The sequence below is a fragment of the Trichosurus vulpecula genome, chromosome 1 (assembly GCF_011100635.1).
Source record: "Trichosurus vulpecula isolate mTriVul1 chromosome 1, mTriVul1.pri, whole genome shotgun sequence".
In the NCBI taxonomy this organism is placed as follows: domain Eukaryota; kingdom Metazoa; phylum Chordata; class Mammalia; order Diprotodontia; family Phalangeridae; genus Trichosurus; species Trichosurus vulpecula.
The window spans coordinates 413,252,190-413,268,986 of NC_050573.1; the positions used below are offsets into that span (position 1 = coordinate 413,252,190).

A 16,797-nucleotide genomic window follows, 5' to 3' on the forward strand; every position below is an offset into this window, starting at 1 on the left:
GGGTATGTGTCTGGATGCCCTTTTTTTTTAATCAGAGAAAAATCACTGTTATCTAGAATAAAGATTTATTTTATGCCCTGATTTTCGTTTCAGAGTTAAAGAAACCCAATGACATTCCGTGTTGTTTATCCATAAAATCGAAATTACAAAAGGAAAATGGAGAGGTAAGTAGGTGGTTTTAACACTGAATTTTTCCTTAAACCTATGCCTCATTCTGCTTTCCTTATTTGTGTTGTACTTAGATTGTCACACTATCCTTCCTGTTTTTAGATCTCTCGTTAATTATCTTAGATGCTTTAGGCTCCATTACCTCTCATTCTTAATCATTTCTCTACTCCTCATCCTTTCTATCTACACAGCATCTCCCCAATACCATTATCTTGCTTACCACCTCCCAATAATATTGCAGAAGCCTCCTTACATGACCTTCTTTCTCCACTCTATCTACCTGTTTCAATGCATATTCCAAAATGCTGCCTGAGTTAATGTAACTTGGACATGAATCTTGGCATATTACCCAGTCTTCAAAATTCTTTGGAGAATTTCTTAACAAATAAAGTTCAGTCTCTGACACTGTCAGTCAGTGAGCATTTTTAAAGCACCCACTGTATGCTAGACACTGTGCTTAGCACTGAGGATATAAATAAAGGTCAAAACCAATCCCTACTCTCAAGGAGCTTACTGCCTAATGGGGAGACACTAGGCCAGGGCAGAGGAACCTGTAGCCTCAAGGCCACATGTAGCCCTCTAGGTCCACAAGTGTGTCCCTTTGACCAAATCCAAACTTGAGTCAAAGGTCTACACTTGAGGACATAGAGGGCCACATGTGACCTTGAGGCTGCAGGTTCCCCACCTTTGCAGTAGGCAAAAAAACTTGTACAAACAAGATACCAAAATAAAATGGAGATAATTAGCAAAGGTTAGGCAGTAGCATTAAATGTGATCAGTGTAGGCATTTTGTATACAGTAGTATTTTGGCTGCACTTGAAAAAAGTCAGGGGGCTGAGATGAGGAGGGAGAGAATTTTAGGTTTGGGCAATAATCAGTCAAAATGCCCGATTCTTAACATAGAGTGCCTTGTTTGAAGAGCAGTAAGGAAGCCAGTGTTCCTGGAATGCAGAGTATAAGAAGTCTAGAAAAATCAAGGGGGAGGGACATATTGTGGAGGTTTTGAATATCAAATAGAGGGTTTTATATTTAATCCTACAAGGAATTGGCAACCTCTGGAGTTGATTAAATAGGGTGCCCCCCCCCCCCCAGTCTGATATTGCCCTTCCTTGAAAACCTTTTCACATTAATTCTCTTTACACACTATTCTCTGGCCAAACTGTGCTATTCTTCCCTTCCCATCCCTACAATAGTGTCTGTCCGAGATCTGGCTGAAGTCACTTGCATCTCCCTTACCTGTAGAGTTGTTATCTCTCCTTTAAAGCACACAGAAATGCTATACTCTCTACAGTTCCTTTCCCTCTCAGCTTCCTCTCTGCTCAGTAATACTCTCCTCTTTCAGTGCTCAGCAGGACTTAAATTTATTATGGAAGGCTGTGGATTTACCTTAACTTGTTTCCTTTATTTGTTATGAGCTTCCTCGTTTGTCAGTTCTACGAGGTAGAGACTATCTTTTCTAAACCTTGTCTTGTTTCCCAGTCACAGCACTGTAGCACTCAGCAAATGTTTGTTTAATGGATGGGTGGGTAGATTGCATAGATGGGGATGTTTGCAGTACTGTTGAATGGAATGTATGAGAGAGAGAGAGAGAGAGAGAGAGAGAAGAGACAAATACAGAAGCAGATACACAGACGTAGAGATGGTTGGGCGATGTGGTTCTAGTATTAGTCTTGGGGTTAAATTGTTTTCAAGTTGATGTGCTGATTGCATGTTTATATATAGTCTATGACCCTTGGCAAGTCCCAGGCAGCTTTCGAAATCTATAATTGGCAAAGCATATAGACATTTTAAACTCAAAATGTCCAAAATATAATTCATTAACTCCACTCTTCTTCCTCAAGCTCTTCTCTCTTCCTCATTTTCCCATGACTGTTGAGGGCACCTCTGTCCTCACAATCACCTAGGCTTATAAACCTAGTTGTAATCCTTTGCTTTTTATTCCCCACCTCCGCATTTAATCTGTTGTCAAGTCCAGTTAATTTCTCCTCTTTAACATTTCTATAATACTTCTTTCTTCTCCCTTACACCCTCATAGCTCAGCTATTGCAGTCGCATTTTGGTTCATCTCCTTGCCTTCACTCTTTACCTAATCCAGTCAATCTACCATTTAGCTTTCAAATTAATCTCCAGTATTTCCCTCTAATTTCCAAGATTAAATATTAAATTCTCTTTTTGGCATGGAAAGCCCTTCACAAAAAGTCCTTCCTCCCTTCCCCACCTTTAGTCTTCTTATAACTTAATTTCTCTTACATACTCTGTGATCCAGTGTTACTGGCCTCTTTGCCATTCCTTACAACAGGACACTCTGTGTCCTGACTCTGGACATTTTCACTGGTTACCCCCACGTGTGGAATGCTCTCCCTCCTCTGTTTCAGCTTCTTGGTTTCCTTCAAATCTTAACCCATGCTTTAGAAAAGTCACTTTGGTAGCTGCATACAGGTATAGGGATTACTTCTTTCCAAAGGAAATCCGTAAAGTTTTCATGGAAGAGTTGGCTTCTGAGGCAGGCTTTGAAAGATGGGAAATATTTCTTTCACTTAAAAAAATTAATGAAAAAGAGATTCATATATATTCTTCTCTCTTCCCCTATCTCTTCTCTCCCATTGAAAAGAAACTCTTGTGAAAAATAACACTTATGCAAATATGTATGTCTCACTCTTGTATGTTGAATTCATCTCCTTTATCTGGGGGTGGTTAACAGGCTTCATCATTGTTCCTCTAGAATCATGACTGGTCACTAATTTACTAAGCGTTCTTAGGTCTTTCAAACTTGACATAACAGTGTTGTTATTATTACATAAATTGTTATGCTCATTTCCCTCACTTCCTCCATCAATTGACAGAAGTCTTCCCAGGTTTCTCTGAAACAATGTCTTAGAATTTTTTTTTTAAGGCACAGTAAAGTTCCAAGTAAAGTAAAGATTCATTAAGTACTTAATGTGTGCCTGGTACTGTGTTAAGTGCTGGAAATGATAAAAATATGATAGCCATTATATATATATGAATCTGTACAAAACATTTCCACATTAGCTATAATCATCCCCCGCTACCCCATCCCCCCAAAGCAAAGAAAATAAAGGCTGAAAATATGCTTTATTCTGCCACCTGAGGCCACCAATTCTCTTAACTATGTGTGTATAGTATTTTAAATCACAAGCCCTTTGGAGTTGTGTTGTATATTGTATTAATCAGAGTTACTTAGTCCTTCACAATTGAGTATCTTTACAATATTGCTCATACTTTACATTACACAGCAAATTCACCTCCCTCCATTCACTTTACGTCCATACATATGTTTTCCCAGGTTTTTCTGAAACCAATCACTTTCATAAATTTTTATAGCCAAATAGTATTTCCTCACGCTAATGTTAAGTTAACTTGGTTAGCCGTTCTTTAGGGCACCCCCTCAGTTTTCAACTCTTAGACACCCAGTTATATTTTTGTACATATGGGTCCATTCCCATTTCCTTTAATCTGCTTTAGGGTAAAAACCTAGTACAGGTATTGCTGGGTTGAAGGATATCATAGGTTTATATCCTTTGGACATTGTTCCTAATTGTTCTTCAGAATGGTTAGACCAGTTCACAACTCCACCATCAGTGCATTATGTACCTATTTTCCTACATCCCCTCCAGCATTTGTCATTTTCTTTTTCTGTTATCTTAGCTAGACTGATGGGTGCGAGGTGGTAACTTAGGATTGTTTTAATTTGCATTTCTTTTATTATTAGTTGTTTAGAATATTTTCCATATGACTATTGTTAGTTTTGCTTTTCTTCCTGATAACTACACGTATGGGAACTTATATTCTAGTGAGGGAAGACTATATATGAACTAAATCTGAAAAGCGCTGTTGGAGGAAGTCTAGGTGGGAGGCAGAAATCAAGTGATTCTGGAGTGACATGAGGTGTAAAGCTTGCTGGCCTGAGTATTTTCTGTAAAAAAAAAAATTTGATAGTAACTGACTAATCAGACTAAGGTGTTGTAGGATGGAATCATCTTCCTAGGTGAGCAGGCTATAGGGATGGAAGGATCTTCCAGAGAGAGATGACTGCTGAGTCTTGGTGGAAAAAGAAGTTCAGCGAATCAGGAATGGGTCCAAGGAAGAAGGAAGGATTTATCCTGAGTCACCTTAGCATTTTCCTTAAAATGGAGGTTTCAGGTCCCACTTCATTCATATAACATATTTTTTTTTCAGCCATTCTACAACTGATGTGCTAACTTTTAAGTCCTAGTTGTTTGCTGCTACAAAAAGAACTGATATCACTATTTTGAGCCTCAGAATTACTCTACCACTTACAGGTTCACCAATAGAGCATTATCATGTATATTTTCTTGCAGACCTTCTGAAATTTGTCCTTTTTTAGTCAACTTGGCCCATCCAGTGGGCTTAGTATGTATCCTTAGAGTTCATTTAATTTGCAACCCTCTAGTTATTAGTTGATTGGGGAGATTAAAAAAAAATATGGCTACTGATAGCTTATAATTCTTCCATTGAAAAATACCTGGTCATATGACCATTTTTCAATTGAGGAGTGGCTGTTATTCTTCTTAATTTTGATGACTTCCTTAAATGTGTTGGATATTAGACCCTTATCAGACAAAAAATGATTCCTCTCTTGTTAAGTCATTCTAGATGTGAAGGATTTGATTGATTGGAGATTGGGGGGTGATTCATTTTTAGGCATAGGAGGAATGACTTACTCGGTGGCAGATTGAACTCAGGGAATAACTTGTCCATTTTCCCATAGTTTATCATGTATAAAAGGGAACAGTGTGGAATGAGGGCTATTTTACTGCATCCCATAAGTTTTGCTATCTTGTCTCATTATTGTCATTCTCTTGAATGAAGTTATTAATTTTTTCTATGATTTGTTCTTTGACCCAGTCATTCTTTAGGATTAGATTATTTAGTTTCCCACTTTTAGTCTATCTTTCCATGGTCCTTTATTACAAATAATTTTTATTGCATCATGATCTGAAAAAGATGCACTGACTTTCTGCCTTTCTGCACTGGATTGTGAGGTTTTTATGCCCTGGTATGTGGTCAATTTTTGTTTATGTGCCATGTACCGCTGAGAAAATTTAACTTTAGAAGGTCATTGAGAAGAACAGTTTCAGTTGTATGCTGGTCACGGGAAATATAAGGAGTTGAGTGAATTGGTAGTGAAGAAATAATGTAGAGGGCCATTAATATTGACATGTATTCTTTCTAGAAATTTAGTAGTGAAGTAGAGAATAGAAGATGATGTTTTGGGTTAAGAAAAAGTGCGTGTGTGTTTGTGTTCATGCGCGCACTCATATGTGGGCATGTGTTTAAATGATAGGAAAAACCTAAGAATGTTCCACAAGTTAAAAGAAAGGAACCAGGAAAGATGAAGAGATTTAAGATTTAAGATCTCTATAGATGAGATGATAGATGAATGATAAAATGGTAGATGTTTTCAATTTTGGTTTGTAGTGAATTAATTCAGTGCCTGGCACATAGTAGAGGCTTAGAAAATGCTTTGATGAGTGATCTTTTCACTCATAGAGACAAGTACCAGAGATGTTTGGATTGGCTAGCAAGAAAAACTGGCATAGATGTTTTAGACTGGCAGAAAAGGGATGTAATAGTGCATTGAGGGTGAAGAACAGGTACTATAAGAATGAGGCTGTATATTGGAGATGGGGAAGGACCAGAGATGGAGGGAAATAATGAAGAGTTCAAGATTTGGAAATAAAAAGAAAAGTGAAAGCTTATGCTATCAAACAAGTTTTATTTCATTGGAGGAGCTGTCAATATATCGCACTCAGGGTGACTCAGTGAAAATATGTGAAAATATGCAGTTATTGTTAGATAAAAGGAGATTTCCCTTTGGTTATCAGTGTTAGGATGACAGGGATGAAAGAGGTGGATTGTTTTAAAGCAAATGTGGATATTCTAGTCGTGAGGCAAGAAGAGTAAGGAATAGAAAGAAGCTTACTGAATAAATTAAACCCAGGGTTCTAATTAGAATATAAGTGAATTGAAAATTTCATTAAATCAGTCCCTCAGGTGGCTTCCAGTGGTTTAATAGCAGCTGGCCAGCTCCTAGGGTTACACTGAGCAAATGTTTACTTAGCACCTATTCTCATAAAAACACTGTGGGAGATAGCTGTGTACATCTAGTATTTATACTAAGTTCTAGGCTTTTAAAATTAAAATAGCTCCAGACTGCACAGTTGAGTTAAGAGAAGAGGCTGTTAGAACCATTGCATTTCATCTTTTAGCTACAGATTTAGGTAGGTTGATCTATATAAGTGTTTGTTGATGAAATCTTCTGCTACCATGTTAGGTAAGTGCCCTAAGTTGCTGACCACATTTGCCAGTAACCAGTGGATGAACCACTATTTTTTCTAGGATATCACAGGTATAGAGACCAGCCTTATGATTTCACTGATAAAGAAAACTCCCTTTACCCATGCAGGTTGGCACCTTTTATGACACTCATAGTGTTAGATTTGCCTACAGTAGTGATAGGTTCAGTGACTTTCCTGGAATCATATAGCCACGATATGTTCAGAGGTAGGACTTGAACCCAGTTTTCCTTGGCTCTGATGTTAGGTGTGTTGCCACTACACCATGGCTGCCGTCTCTTTTTTCTCACTGTCCCTGTCTTCTCCTCTGTCTCTGTCTTTGTTTCTGTCTCTGTCTGTCCCTCCTCTTCTCCTTTCTGTCTATCTATAGGATTAAATCTTGCTTTCAACAGACAAAATATGATTTGGCTTTGCCATTATTCTTCTCATAATATTATTTTTACCTAAGGAGTCAAGACAAAATAGTACGGTGGAAGAAGACTCGGAAGGAGACAATGATTCTGAAGAATTTTATTATGGAGGGCAGGTAAGCAAGCCAATCTTTCAAATCTATGGCTAATTTTTGTATCTTGGGTCATACTCTTGAGCTTACGAGTGGAAACATCACCTTGTTGTGAGTTTCAAGGGCCTGAGTCTATTCTTGGGCCTTTCACTCATTAGGAAATCCATATAACCCTTCTGTGTAAAGTTTATAATCCTTTTCCTTTCTACATGTGTTGTTTTATCAGTTGAGCTATCAGGAGAATGAGAGAGGCAATTCAAATAATCTCTTATTGTTAAATTTTCAGTGTGAGCCTTTATGCTGTGGGAATCATCAATCACTACAAACCAAGGATTGATTTATTATTCTGTTGATTGTCTAGACTTAAAGGAGTGATGGAGAAAATTAAATGTTAGTATTGCAGATTAAACTTAAAAGTTAGTCCTATCATACATTTTTCTCTTGAGAAGCTGGTTGTTAAACATTTACTCTCACACCCCTTGATGGTAGATGACACTCACTGATATTCATTAAAATTTTCACTTAAAAAAGGCATACCTCTTTAAGACCTAGGGAAAAAAAAATCATAATCACATTAGGATTTTGTGTTGAACTTAAGTTACAGTCTCAGGATATTATCCAGATCTATGAAGAGACTCAATATAGTAATCTGGGTTGTGTTCATTTCTTTTGTTAGTTTATCATGTATTCCTTTAAATTAAGGCCTCATTAGTTCATGATATCCTTTAGGATCTGTCAGTGAATTTGATTAATTTCACAAGTGTGAATTCCACATCTCACTATTTCACAGTCAATTCAGGCTCCCTCAACATATACACACAATGAAGCTTGAAGAGATGGGGATTGAATTTCAGCTAACACATTGTTGTCCTTAGAAATACGACAATGAAAAGAATGCTAACAATCAATATGCTTATGGTTTTCTATTTGTGCACTTTGACTAACTCCTATTAAGTCTTGTTCGATAATGGCACTATTAAATATCTATTTTATAGTTTCTTTTGGTCACTAAATTTAATGAAAGAAAAGCATAAAATTATAAAATGCACTATTCAGAAACACAGTTTTGGGGGAATATTCTTACAGTTTCAGTCTTTGGAAATGATGTAAAGGATGGAGAACGTAGGATATCAAAATGTGAAAGTTTTTTCTGATTTATAACAATACCAACACATAATTTGTTGATATCTTCTTGTGGAAACTGGCTGCTTTAGCCAGTAATTCAGGTTAAAGTATTAGTGTATCACAACTCTACAAGTTTTCCCTTTAGAAGGAAATTTAAAATTGCATGACTATTACTTCTGTATAGACATTTTGCAGATAGGAAATGAAAATGCCTTCTTTTTTATGTATAGAGAATTGTGGAACTTTTCTGACATTTTGTTATATTCCATGGTTTACTTCCTCAAATTCAACTTCTGGGGATCAAAGCAATCTTATTTTTAATATTTTATAAAAAGCATTGAATTATTCTAAACCGTTTGTGTCTTTAAAGAATTCAAAGCAAATCTAGTGTTGTTACTTTCTTTCTACATCAAGCAGATGCAGAATATTGAAGTAGATCCATAGTACATTGGGTTGACAAGGTGATTTGTCTAGCAAACCATTTTTATTCATGATATTTTGCTTTCTCCAACATCCAAGTACCAAGTAATTTCTAAATCAGTCATTTTCACTAGGTGAACTATGATGGGGAACTTCACAAACACCCACAGCTGGAAGCTGATTTGACAGCAGTGAGAGAAATATATGGGCCTCATGCAGTTTCTCTCAGGTACACAATAATTTTATTGAATAAAATTGAAATTAATACTTGGCTGAATATAGGGATTTTCTGTGATGTTTTATATATGGAAATTGTCCTGGAGTGAACTTTTTAAGATGCTGCATAATGAAACATTTCTGTCTTCACAAATTCCTGAGGCTTGTGTTTTATTTTGAGACTGCTATTTATGAAAGGATATACATCATCACAGTGTTCAGGTACTCATAATTTAGATTATATCAATTCCTTAATGCAATTAGTTATTTAGAGCCACTGACTTTGTGGGTCTTGAGTCCCAGGTTTGACAATAATAGATTATTGTAATCTACTTGGCAAATTGGACACCTACTGTTATCATAAATTAAGTCTTGTCTTACCTAAACTATAAAAGTTAACATACAACAATTAGCAGCATGTTTCAGTGGATAGATATATGGGCCTGGTTGGAGTCAGGAAGACTCCAGGATTCCAGATCCTGCCTCTGACATGTGGTAACTGTGTGGTCACTTGTACTTAACTTCTGAGTGCCTTATGCAACTCTCTATGATTGTAAATGACGAGCTGACAATTTTCATGGAGGGAAGGTTCTAACTGAGGATTTTCTATACTGATGCAATATGAGCCTGGACTAAAACAAAAATAACATATTCAATTTCCATTCTTAAGGCTGATATAATAGTTATACACATTTAAATAGTGTGTTTGGAAGATAACATAATTTGCTCTGTGCCTTAGGAATAAGTTTTGTTGACAAACACTGTTTTCTTCTTAATAGACATTAATTCTTAATAGACATTAATTCTTTATTCTTTCTTTCTCCATTTGAGAAAATGTCAGTTACTGACCTCAGAGTAACTGTGAGGTTCCTGGGATACCCTAAACCATTGAGATTTTTCCACGTTAGATTTGGGCTGAGAAAGAAAAGCATTAGGGAACTAGGCACTGAGAAAGAGCTCTTCATTTCTATAAATTCTCTTCCCCAAAGACTCTGGTTTGATAATTGTTCCAGTGAAAGGAAATGCAGATTAATTAAAATTACATATACCTTCCAGTGATAGACTGAGGCTACGGCAATGTGAGAGTGATATCTTCAAGGAATCTCTCGCCAGATAAAACAACTTAGTGTAATGTCAAGAACAATGGATTTAGGATCAGCAGACCTGGGGTCAAATCTCAGTTCTGTTAATAAATTACCTTGATGACTTTTGGAAATTAATGTGGCATGTTTAGCAAGGAACTTGGATTAGGTGATCTCTGCAATTACTTGTAGCTCTAAATCCTATGCTTCTGTTAGTGAGGGTATGGTTTTTATCCAGCTAAGCATTCTTGGGAGAAATTCTACTCTCCAAGAAATCATTCTCACTCTATGGTCAAATGGGCATTTGATTACTAAGCCACTGGTTAATTAACATGAATCGGTTAAGTGCTCATATGACAGCTGTTGTGATAGATGGGGCATGTACAGAGACAGAAATGGATTAGTACCTGTACTTAGGAAGTTTACATTCTGTTGGGGGAAATCATCATGAAAACATTTAAGGAAGCATGAGGTAAATTGATTATGCAAAATAATATGAGGTAATTTGGAAGAAGTATTCCCAACAGTGGTGATGAGGCAGTCTTCCCTAGATGATAGACATAGCGCTGGGCATTTAAGAAAACTAGGATTCTATGAGGTAAAGATGTGGAAGGAAAAGAGTCAAGGCATGGGGGAATCTACAGAGGCACAACCACAGGGGATGGAATATTGTGCATGAAGAACCGCAAGCAGATCAGTTGTGTCTGAAGTCTGGCAAGGTTGTCTGAAACTAAACTGCTTGTGGCAAAAATACCAAAGGAAGGCAATAAGTCAGATTGGTAGTTGTTTCACAGATAACACACAGGAGGCACTAGAGTTTTGAGACTCCAGCTTCTAAAAGGTTCACTCTTGATCTGGTCAGACAGGAGACACCTTCAGAGGAGGTAATAAACTTATTTATTATAATCTAGTCTTCTCAAAGGGCTGCCAATAATGGGAGTGCCAACTCCTATAGCATTCCTTAATCACCCTTCTCGCAGGGGCTGCCAAGAAGGGAGCGGTAACTGTGCTACACTTTGACGGGGTCAATGAAGAGAGGCACAACTTGTGCACTCCCCTAAATCCCCTAAAGTCTCAATGGGGGCCAGTTGAGGCAGGTACATGCCTTCCTCTATTGTTTCCCCACTTACTGACCAGTGCCCACTTGCTTTATAGGGCAACAGACAAGGCATCTTGCCAACATTAAATTTACAGGTGAACTTTAGCAATATTGCCATTCTGCAGAAGCATAGTAAATATCAGTTATGTCACCCCTATATCTCATGGCCCAGCCTCAATAGGACTGCCTATCACTGATTCTAACAATTACTATCTAGGATCCTTGGGGCTATTCTGGAAATTATTATCTAACACCTGGAAACTAGATTGCCATGGCTATGGATCCTGAGAAACTGAACTCTATAAAGGATAACAGAATCCTCCTTACATCCAGTACTGTATAATCATTTTGCAGTTGTGGGAGGATGGATCGTGTGTGTGTGTGTGTGTGTGTGTGTGTGTGTGTGTGTGTGTGTGTGTGTGTATGCGTATATATAGTGTGTGTATATGGTATATGCATATATGTATATATATATATATACTATATACATATGTGTATGTATATACATATATATATTACATATATATACAGAGAGAGAGAGAGAGAGAGAGAGAGAGAGAGAGAGAGAGAGAAAGAGAGAGAAAGGGCAAGAGCAAGAGCGAGCTGAGGATGACGTTGTGATTATAAACATAGTTGCCCTGAAGTATTGTGTTGCCTTCCACAGAAATATGGAAAGTTAAGAAAATGGTTTGGTTCTGAAGAAGGAAGTGGGATAAAGTTGTGGTTGTTGGTTGTGAGCCAACTATGTGTTGGTTTGTGAGCCATCATTTTTCATACATTTATATAAGCGCTTTAAAATTTGTAAATTGCTTTATAAATCCCATTGTAGTCTATCTTCACAAAAACCTTACGAGTTAGGTGCTATTATTATCCTCGATTTTCAGATGGGGAAACTGAGGCAGACATAACTTCAGTGACTTGACTTGTCCGAGGTTGCATTTGAGTTCGTATCTTTTTGTGTCCAGGTCCAGAGCTGTATCCATTTTGCCTTTGTCTACCTCAGTTCATCATCTGTTTAAATGGGAATAACGATAGTACCTACCTTGCAGGGTTGTTGTGTGGGTCAAATGAGATAATATCTTTAAGCACTTTGCCAAACTCAAGTGCAATATAAATGCTAGTTATTACTAATTGATGCAACTTACTAATAATAGGGACAAATGAGATGAAGAGCAGACAGACATAGAGGAGAAGGTGGGTGTGTAGTGGCATTGCATGAACTTCACATTATTTGAATCAGACAAAGGAAGATTGAACAAACACAACACACAGTTTGATTTATTCTATACAAGAATCTTCCCAAGAAATAGATAATAAGGGTAGATGGGTGATGAAGAACATAAGGAGGAGGGCAAAATTGGTGAGAGAGTAATAACTTATAAGCAAAATGTATCCTGAAGTCAGAGAGCAGAACATTAAGGGGGACTAAAAGGAAATAAAATCCTGTGATCGGATCTGAACTTCAGGGTAGGAGAAGACTGAAAGTGGAACAGAAGCAAATTTCAGTTACGTCTCAGTTGTTTTCAGCATACCTCCTTCGCCACCTTCTTTATAAAGAAGGGAATGTGAGGGCAAAGAGAGGAAAAAAGTATAGGAGGATGGGCTAGAGGGAAATACAGAATGAATAATTATAATAATGATATAATCATTGCCTACTTATAATTGAGAATAGGATTACAGAATGGCTTAGAAAGCAGAATTAACAATATGCTATTTACAGTAAACACATTTGAAGCATCAGGACTCACACAGTTTAAATAAGGAAGTTGACCAAAATAATACACTATACTTTAGGCAGATTCTGAAAGAGAAAGAGAAGTGATCATCATTTCAGAAAAGGTGAAAAGCAGATACAATTAAGAGAAAAACAGGGAACCTTCATTATGCTTTAAGGTACCATAATTGCATCAGTATCAACACTTAAATATGTGTGCACTGAACTGCATAGCACCTCAATGCTTAAAGGACAAATGTAGCTGAATTACAAGGAAAAATCCACAGTAAAACTATAATAATAGAGGACTTTAAGGTATCCCTTTAAGGTATCCCTAGATAAATCTTATAGAAAGATAAATAAGGTGAAGTTAAGGTTATGAATAGGATTTTAGAAAAGTTAGAGATGATAGAACTGGTAACTAAATGAGAAAAGGAAACAGTTGTTAAATTTTTCGATCTCCCAACAACTCTACAAAAATTGATCATATTTTAGGATATTAAAAACTTGAGATCCTGATTATTAAAAATTTTAACCATATAATTTGTTCACTACAATGCCATTAAAAATGTAGTCAATAAGAGGTTTTGGTAGAAGGGATTAAAATTGATCCTAGCCTATGTTATGTTTAAGTTTCTTGCCAACTACAAATCATGTGATCATTCCCATTTCAAAATTCTATATATACTTCCATCACCGTATTTCTCTTCCCTTTGCCAGGGAGGGCAAATCTGAGCACTCATGAGCCAAGAAAAAGGAGAAATCTATGAAGTCTTTGAGTAAAGAAATAACCATCTAGTTTCATTAGAATGTTGGATAGGCCTGAAACATTCCCTAGAATCAAAGACCAGTCCCCCAGATGCACTGCTTATGTTTGAAAACAGACCTATTCCTTTCATTCCTTCTTTTCAAGAGGAGGTAAGGGCTGCTGAGGTAGGTATTAGTGTCCTAGTTCTATTTGCCACCACACTGATGGCTCTCTTTTAGTTGCATTCCTGTTACACTACCTGATTTGTCAACAGTAGCACCAGGATGCCAAACAATTTTTCTTATTTGCCAATTCAGCCATGTGGGCTTTGTTTCTTCTCTAGTATCATTTAGGGAAAAAAAAAATCATTGTTATTTGAATTTCAGATATGCATTTCCTCCCCTCCTCATTGAGAGAACAAGAAAAACAAAACTTTTTACCAAGATACATAGTCAAACAAAATAAATTACTACATTGTCTAGCCTCATTAAAAAACAAAAAGCAAACACATAGAAGAATTTATAGCATCTTGAGATACAGTTTCTAAAATTTATCTTGTCTGCCAAGATTTCTTCCTGCTTGCCGAATTTGCATAATCCTTGAACCCACCATGAAAATTTCTCTCAGACTGGGCACCAAAACACATATTTAGTAAGCACACAGAGACGGCTGAGCTTGAACTGTTAGAGAACATAGAGTTCTTCCTGATAGAGAACATTGAGTTCTTCCTGATTCTCTAAACATTTCTGACCTGTTGATGTGGAAGTAACTACATAATCTGAGCAGTTTGTCACCTGATATCCTTGTTTGTGGCATGCTTTGTCTTCTAGAAAATGTGAGAGGGAAGAAGAATCTAAGGATTAGATAGTTGAAAAAAAAAAAGCCCTTCCCCAGACTCTAAAGCCTGGCATATTTAATCCTTGAATGACAGAGAATATTAATTTTCAAAATGTCAGGTAGGGTGTCACCTAATCTAAGGAAATTAGAACCAATATGTAAGGCTTACATTTAAAAAGTAATGGTGAGTCATTCTTCTTTTGAGAGACAGAATTCATGAAACTCTAGCCTAGTTTTAGTAAATACTTGTTTATTGAAAGCATTTGTGCCCAAGTTTCAGGGGGAAAAACACACCTTACTTTATTCATCCATATATTAATGTCACAGAGGTACTTTTGGAGGCATCTAGATATTCTTACTTGTTTTATAGTTCTAGTTATACAGAGGTATAATTACATATCATTTATATATAGTTATAATTTTAAGTTAGAGACTTGTACGAAGGTTAAATGACTTCTCAAGGTCACATGATGAATGGCAGATTTCAAACTCAGGGCCTCTAATTTTAAAATCAGGACTCTTTCCAGTACACTGTTCTGACAGTAAGTGAAAAAGAACAGTTGTCCAATTTTAAGTCCTGCAATACAGAGCATGGATATGGGACAGTTATTAAAATTTCTAAAGGCATTTGTCTGAGCTCTTGGTTCCAGTGCGATAAAGCATTATAGTTAGCTTATAGTTTTCGTTTCTTTTTTTCATTTTAAATATTGATTTCGTCAAGGTTGGGTAAGCAATTATTTTGAGTTATTATAAGCATGCATGTTTTATGGAGTACAATCAGTTTTCTCTCCTCACTATCCAAGGTGCATTCATAATTCTGGCAGTCGATTTAATTCTGCCAATTGCTGTGCACTCTTTCCATGTTGTGAGGCTACAGCGCCAAAGCTGATGACTGCAAAGGCTCCATCTGGGCAAACTGTAATCACGCTTTGTAACATCTCAGCATGAACGTGAAATTACTGGCATTATATGAAAATGGTATTCACAATGGAAATAGTTTTGCATATATACAATGCTATTTGTGAATTCTTTGAAGTGTTGCATAAAAACAAAAAATGATGTAACTATTTACAGATCTACACCTGCAGAATCTAGTTAATTGCAGACCTTGTAAGGTCTTTGCCTCTTTACAATGCTGCAGGCATTCTAGCGTATCCTGCAATAGAACACTTCTATCTACTTATTCCCTTGAGTTGTAAAGGAAGTAAATGGGGGAGGGTGTTAGAAAGATAAATTAAACTTTTAATGAAGAAGAAAATATTTAACATAGCATTTAAGATGTACCTGTTTATTGAAAGGTCTAAGTGAAAAGTGTTTCCATGTTGGGAGTTTCTTAAAAGACCATTATGCAGTGCTTTCCCATGGTTGGCAAATTTATTTGAAGAGAAAGTACATGAGTATTTACTTATTGATGTTTCTTCCTTATGTGCAGGATTGGGTCAGTGAGTCTTTTATGTCTTGGGAAGGTCAGAAAGAATGTTCCTATTTTCCCTTCTCTCAGTTTTCAATATTAATGACAGTTTTTATATGTTTCTATCTGGAGTACTCCTACTATAAATCATCTGTGTGTGATCATGTCACAGATCTGCGGAAAATCTTTTCTTTGCTTACCATTTACCATCAAATAAATGGGAAATTCTTGCCCTACAGACTACCCACAATCTGTTGTTCCAACCCTATCTTAGAATATGACAGCTAGGTGGCTCAGTGAATTGAGAGGTGGCCTGGAGTTAAGAAGACCTTTGTCCAAATCTGTTTGAGACACTTACTAGCTATACAACCCATGGCAAGTCTCTTAATGTCTACCTACCTTTGTTCTTTCAACTATAAAACAGGCTTAATAATAGTACCTACTGCTTCCCCCCAGATTTTTGTTAGGGTAAAATGAAATAGTATTTGTTAGTGTTTGCTATATAAACACTAGGTATTATTATTATTATTCGCTTTTACACCCATTTGTATATTCTAGATTACAGCCAGATTGGACTACTAGTTGTCCATTGTTTTTAAACTACCATCTTTTGTTATTTTTCTTTAGTCTAGAAATAACCTGTGAGTGATTGCTGTATTCTAAAGGATAAGATCTCCCCCACATCTCTTTATTATTCACTGGGAAATAATCTCAATGTCTAAGTCAGGGGTTTTTAACTTTGGAGCCAGGAACACACTTATTTGTTTGTTTCTTTGTGTGTATGTGTAAACATATTTTGATAATTACTTCAATACATTTCTTTTATAATTCAATGGATTTTATTCTATGCATTTAAAGACATTATTGCAGGGAGGGGGTCATAAAATTCAACAGGTGGCCAAAGGGGTCCATGACATAGATAAGGTAAAGAATGCCAACTCTGGTCTCTAGAATTTTGATTACATAATGTCAAATTCCAGCTGCAGATTCTTTTCTGCTTGCCTCCGTTCTTTATTCAGAAAACATTAAAAGACAGTAGAACATTTCTGCCCGAGTGCAGTCCCCTGAGGGTTCATCTCCTCAGAATTCCAGAAAGCATGATTGGGAAATACACAAGGGATTTACCCAAATCAGTTG

General features: G+C 36.6%; 1 protein-coding gene across 1 annotated transcript in view; it reads left to right on the forward strand.

Annotated features, from left to right (window-relative positions):
* The window catches only part of PARP8 (poly(ADP-ribose) polymerase family member 8), a 221,780-nt gene that overhangs the window by 132,979 nt on the left and 72,004 nt on the right, over positions 1–16,797 (forward strand). Inside the window, exons 5-7 of the mRNA XM_036742146.1 lie at positions 94–164; positions 6,955–7,032; positions 8,688–8,782. Of these exons, the coding sequence (XP_036598041.1) occupies positions 94–164; positions 6,955–7,032; positions 8,688–8,782 (244 nt within the window). The remainder of the gene's footprint in view (positions 1–93; positions 165–6,954; positions 7,033–8,687; positions 8,783–16,797) is intronic.